This window comes from Clupea harengus, unplaced genomic scaffold (assembly GCF_900700415.2).
Source record: "Clupea harengus unplaced genomic scaffold, Ch_v2.0.2, whole genome shotgun sequence".
Lineage (NCBI taxonomy): Eukaryota > Metazoa > Chordata > Actinopteri > Clupeiformes > Clupeidae > Clupea > Clupea harengus.
Genome location: NW_024880179.1, coordinates 1 through 6,341, shown reverse-complemented (window position 1 = coordinate 6,341; position 6,341 = coordinate 1). Strand labels below are relative to the sequence as shown.

Below are 6,341 nucleotides of genomic sequence, written 5' to 3'. Positions count from 1 at the left end.
TGACAACACCCACTGGGCATGGCCCACCAGACAGGTCTGGGTGTGCACACAGGCACGTGCATGTATGAACCAACACCCTTGGGCATGTCCACGCACGCGCGTGCACGTTTGTGTGTGTGTGTGGGTGGGTGATTGGAATTGGAACCATAGCCTTAAATAGAGGCCTCTCTCCCTCCTGCCTCTTACTTTTTCTATCAAGCAACACACAACTGATTGAGGTGAGTGCAGCACGTTAACAGTGCTTAAGTTAAATGAGTTGCTGCACAAAAAACAGAGACTGCATTGGTTAATGGGTAACCACGTGTTGCATGCAGTGGTCTGTGTGCATGGATACAGGTTTTGGAATGCGTAGTGTAACTGGTCAGCATCAGCAGAAGTAGTAACAAATGACTTGTTTACTTGTTTGGCAGTGTAGGGATTTGGCTCCTGTTGTTGCCTTAACGCCATTGAATTCATGCAGGCTTGTGTTTGGTAACCATGTTTGGGGTTGTATCCGTTTGGTGTTTGGATCAGTTGTGCGGTAGCGTTCTCTGCTGGTTTGTGTCGCTTCGAGGCATATTCCAGACTGACGCTCATCCCACACTCAACACAGAGCTGTGTTTGATGTTCAGGCTCATTTATACATTTCAGCGTTCAGTCAGAACCCTTAACTGCAATGCATGAGATACCATCTCACTAAGTTACAGGTGGCTACTATGCAGTGGGCTTTTCTGCTAGACTATCAGGGTGTAACCTATCATGTATCCCTAACATTGTAATTACATAGCAACAGAGTATGCATTGTTTGAGAGTTTCATTAGGCAGGAGAGTCTTATAACAATGTGGAAAATATAGCCTACATATTTTCTCTGGCCTAGTGTACTAAGACTCTGCTGTGAAAAGCATGCCTGTATATATTCCTGATGAGTTAATGGAACATAAACATGTTGTAGGACAATGTTATGTAAACATAAACAAGTTAAGTTAACGTAATGTAAACCATAAACAAATGTAGGAACATTTCATCAACCTTCACCAAAAAAAATACTTTTTCCCACCATTTTACGATTCAGACGAAGGCATATTGGGACCACTTGAAGTCCAAGTGTAAGCCTATGCTAATTATGACTACTCTGTGTTTTTTTTTTCCTCAGACATGTCTAAGCTAGAGAATTGCCATCGTGTCTTTGGTGGAAGGTGTAATGAGGAGTACGCCCAGAAGGGACGATCAGAAGTTCCAGCTGAGCCAGAAGGAGCTCGGCGAGCTGTTGCAGACGGAGCTGAGTAGCCCTGAGTTCCAGGTATGTGGCCCCCGGAGGCAACCAACCTGAAGCTCCCTCTCACTGCGGCGTCATGACAAGATCACGCATGCACATCACCACAACGTCTCCACTGCGATCATGCATGCACATCACCACGCGTCTCCACTGCGATCACGCATGCACATCACCACACGTCTCCACTGCTGATCATGCATGCACATCACCACGCGTCTCCACTGCGATCACGCATGCACATCACCACACGTCTCCACTGCGATCATGCATGCACATCACCGCACGTCTCCACTGCCGTCAGTGACTGCGGTTGGTGATAGACTGGGCGACCCTCTTCTTGGGGGAGACTGATTGGCAACATTACTGAAAAATGGGATGAGCACACACTGGATGGTTGTTGATTTTTGCCCCCTAAAAGTTTGTAGTTCATGATGGGTAATGCAGGCAGATTAGCCCAGAGTGTTGCCCTGTGTGACATCAGTGTGAGAACTGTTAGCTAGGGGAAGGCCATGGCTACTTGTCCGGGCAGCTTACCAGTAAAATATGTGTGTGTATGTGTGTGGTGTGTGTGTGTGTGCATGCGTGCATGTCTGTGTACGCATGTGCTTGTGCTTGTGGTTGTGTGTGTGTGTGTGTGTGTGTGTGTTTGTGCATACCACTGGTGTGAGGGATTCCCCTATTCAAGGGTGACTAACACTCTCCTCCTTCCCGCCCACACAGGGAAAGATTGACCCAGAGGATATTCAGGAAGCCATGAGTAAGCTGGACAAGAACCACGACGGCGAGGTGAACTTCGGCGAGTTCGCCCGGATGGTGGGCGTTCTGGCACGCGGCCTGTTCCGTGCCAAGAGGGGCAAGGGAAAGAAGAAGTGAACACTGAGATGAGTGAACACAAAGGTGTACATATTCTGAGATTGTATCTTATGATGAACATCAAACCTCTTTTGAGAGATGGAAAATGTATGTAATTTGTAATGTACGATACAAAACGTTTGTTTTTGTTAATAAAATTTTAATTTGATTGCTGTTGCCTTGTTGTGTGAGATCTCTTTTGCTTTATCTCATCATAAAGGCAGTGTAGTCAAAATGGAAATGTGATAGCATGAGTCCTGAAGGTAAACCTTTGCAGGTTTGGGGAAAGGAATAGACAAAGTCAAACAGCAGCAGTCGAGTACTTCATTTTGTCATTCCAGTACTTCACTTTGTCAATCCAGCACTTCATTTTGTCAGATGCTTAAGGTTCAGGTGACCTCTGTTTACAAACACAGAAGCAGTGTATGAAGGCAGTTTGCTAGTTGTCAGGAGAGAGAGCATCTGCAGACTCAGATTCATGTTAAGTAGTAAGAAGCATTCTCAGGGGCCTTCTAACTGGTGTAAATGGTGGTTTACCTCCAGACAGAGCACTAGTATGAACTTATTAACTGTAGTAAATGCTCTTCAAATCAAACCCACAGCTGCAAACACATACTCTCTCTCTCTCTCTCTTGCTCTCTCTCTCTCTCTCTCTCTCTCTCTCTCTCTTTCGCTCTCTCTCTCTCTCTGTCTGTCTCTGTCTCCCTCTCCCTCTCTCTTTCTCACACACACACACACTCACTCAGGTAAAGTGATCGAAGGGAGAGAACACCATCCAATAGGCGGTAGACACATATTGCAACATCATAGACCCCCAGTAGATGGCGATGTAGGAGAACCAAGACATGATAATTGATCCTGTGTATCCTTTGGCAACTGGTAAAATGTCTGGATCTGTTCGACAGTTTGACAGGTCTCCTCTGTAACTTCCCATGAGTCTCAGAATACTATAAACTAATTTCAGCTACATAAAACAGGGATATCCCTTGAACAGACCATAGTACAGACTGTAGGTATATTCAGGTTTGCTTTTTTTAGACAGGCAATGGTCACTTGAAATATTTTCAAGTCATTTTCACATTTCATAATTTCAGTTGCCAAAACCTCTCTATGATTTCAGATCAGTGGAAGAAGAGTTTTAATGGCTGCATGTGCCTAGAGCCTCTGCCAGGGCAAGCCAACACCCATGATTCCGACAGCTCCCCTGCAGTGTAACACTGTGTTCAGTTCAGTGTAAATCGGCTCACACACACACACACACACACTCTCTCACACACACACACACACACACACACACACATATATATATATATAAACACACACACACAGTAAATGCTATCTTGGTTCTAGTCTTGCATTGTGTTCCTATATCCACAGACAAGTGTGTAGTGGGCATCCTGGGCATACAACTGTCAGTTCTTAAGGTATAGATGACAGAGGTGAGAATAATCTGATAATGACACAGTCCATTACATTTTCTGTCATGGTGAAGTATAACTAGCTTCCAAAGGTTGAGATTATGATACAGACCAGGTAGTTGTTCAATTGCAGTTGGTATCCATTCTGTAAAATTATAAATTACTTTTATGTCAAATCAGTTATATTTTTATTTACGAAGTTACATATAAAACAATACATTAGAGTAACACATGTGAAAATAATATACATAAGATAAATAATAAAAGCTAAGAAATAATAAATAATATCAAGTTAAATACAAAGCTTGACACTGCATATAGTAATGTCAGGTGAACACTCACACAGACACACACAGTCTCTCTTTCTCTCTCACACACACTTGCATACACGCATGCACATGTCTTGATCAGGTATAACTGGTTAACAGTGGGACACCTGTGGCCCTTGGAAGTTGAATAGGTTTTCATTATTTGCATTCAAACACACACACCTTTTAGCTTTCGGGGGCCTACACACACACAAACACAAAGAGCAGAGAGACCTCCATCTGAGCCTTTTTTGCAAATCACAAAACAACATTTAAAGGCTTCATGAAGTGGCACGCCCTCTGTTCAAAACAGCCACACAAAATAGCTCTCTTTTTCTCAATTTCTCTCCCTCTCTCTTTCTCAATCTCTCTCTCTCTCTTTCTCTCTCTCTCTCCCTCTCTATTTCACACACACAAACACACACACACATTTTATAATGAAATTCACTTGTGCAACGTCAGTTCCAGTTTATCTGACCCAGTATCTGTTCCCATGAGAGTTTAATAACTGCACTACTCGCCTTGCCAAAACCAGCAGCGCTTACCTGGACGCTAGTTAATTTGCTAACTGATGTATATTTGGCAACATCACACTGTAAACTACACACTGAATAGCATGGGTGGATAGTTGGAGCGACATGTGTTCTTATCTGTCCTTCACATGAGCATATACCATCAAAATAAATTTGAGGATGAAAAAACCTACATACGGTTGCTTTACACAATATGAATTAATCTCCCATGCCGTGCAAATGTCCTGTCCTTTTTGTCGTACTGAACCCAGTGCTATGAAGTTGTGGGTGTAAAGAATAAAGGCAAAAATGCACAGGAACTTGTGAAAGCAAGAGGTTTTTACACAAACACACACAGAGACACACACACACACTCTCTCACATATACACACATATCTTTACACACTCTCACATGCATACACACAGACAGAACTGGCTCTCCACTCCCTGATAAAGGATCAACGTGGACATTTTTAAGGGGGTGGCACAAGTACCTGTTTTGTAGAAGCAAACCGTAAACAGGTTCAAACTCTAGAGTAAAGAGCCTCACACACAAACACACACACACACACACACACACACACACACAATCTAAAGTAGAGAGCCTCTGAATCCAACCATCTACAGTTTGTGGCACTCTTATTTAAATTACGGTAGAAAAAATAAAAGATGGTAAATGGACTGCATTTATATAGCACTTTTCGACTCATTGAGCCCTCAAAGTGCTTTACAGGAATGCCTCAGACGTCTACCTATTCACACACCGATGGCAGAGGCTACTATTTAAGGTGGGGGTTCAGTGTCTTCCCCTACCTCCTGAATCACTACGCAGAAGATCCGTTTTTTCTTTTTTTTTATTGCTTTTTCACCTGCTATCACCTCATTTGTCATGTTTCTTCTTTTGATAACTGAGAAAAAGAGAAGCATGATAACAATAATATACGGAAGTTGTGTTGTGTGTGTCACAAGCACAAGATTTCCCAAAGCATCCGAGCACAAAGTGAGGCAAGGAGTGAGCCTTTTGCAACTACTTTGCATACTCAAAATGGGAATATGAAAAAGGTCCCCTCACCTCTAACCTTATACGCTGGGTCTTACACAACAGACTGGACACACACATCAACACACACATGCACATTGCAAGCTAGCTGAGTACCTACACACCAGTATACAAATTCTGACCTATTTACAAGTATATGTGAAATGTATGTGGGATTCCTTGAGGCAATTCAATAATCTCGGCAAGGCTGTTCAGGTTGAAATAAACATGGCACACATTTTTCATAATGTGTGCCAAAGAAATCAGAAAGGTGGTCTACAGTCAGTAGCTTGACAAAGAAAGATTAAGAAAGATTACCTCATCATAGACAATTATTGGGCAACATCATCCACTATCATTCCTACATCACAAAATGTGTGCTATCAGATTTATATTTATTATTATTATTTATTATTATATGAATTATGTTGATCTTGTTTTTAAATACACTGCATTGTACACATATTGTATTCCTTATGTGACAAAAAGATCACATATTTGTATTCATCTTGCGTTTAACCCACTATCACTTCATGTTCTGTTTTCTTTTTCCTTTTGATTGTTAACTAAGACTAAAGGAGCATGCTGATGATTTCACAGACCATCAGAACACAAAGTTCAGTGACCAGCAACTATTTGCAGTTGCCTTGAATCTTCAAAATGGGAGAATGAAAAAGGGGCCCTCACCTGTGACCACATTACCTTACCTGTAACCTTACCTTACCTCTGTGTGTGTGTGTGTGTGTGTGTGTGCGTGCGTGCGTGCGTGCGTGTGTGCGTCCGTCCGTCCGTGCGTGTGCGCGTATCTGCATTCCTTTGGGAGTATGTGAATTGTGTGTGTGTTTCCTTGTTCACTACTGTGGTAGAAACAGTGTCAGTGTGAAACCACTACTGTTTCAGACTGTCTCAGGTGTCATTTCTTCTGGTGCTTTGCTGATTTAAAAAGTTTGGGGACT

General features: G+C 42.6%; 1 protein-coding gene across 1 annotated transcript; it reads left to right on the top strand.

The window, feature by feature from the left end:
• Window positions 1-1,181: 1,181 nt before the first annotated feature.
• On the top strand, window positions 1,182-2,269 carry LOC122131514 (protein S100-A6-like). Its single transcript, XM_042706222.1, has 2 exons — window positions 1,182-1,280; window positions 1,977-2,269. Exons 1-2 carry the CDS (start codon window positions 1,182-1,184, stop codon window positions 2,127-2,129), a joined length of 252 nt encoding a protein of 83 aa, XP_042562156.1. The 3' UTR covers window positions 2,130-2,269.
• Window positions 2,270-6,341: the final 4,072 nt, after the last annotated feature.

Excerpts from the sequence above, each read along its gene's own strand:
- LOC122131514 (XM_042706222.1), top strand. The coding sequence starts at position 1,182 with ATGAGGAGTACGCCCAGAAGGGACGATCAGAAGTTCCAGCTGAGCCAG. Across the intron at positions 1,281-1,976 it reads TGAGTAGCCCTGAGTTCCAG|GGAAAGATTGACCCAGAGGA; the intron begins GTATGTGGCCCC and ends CCGCCCACACAG.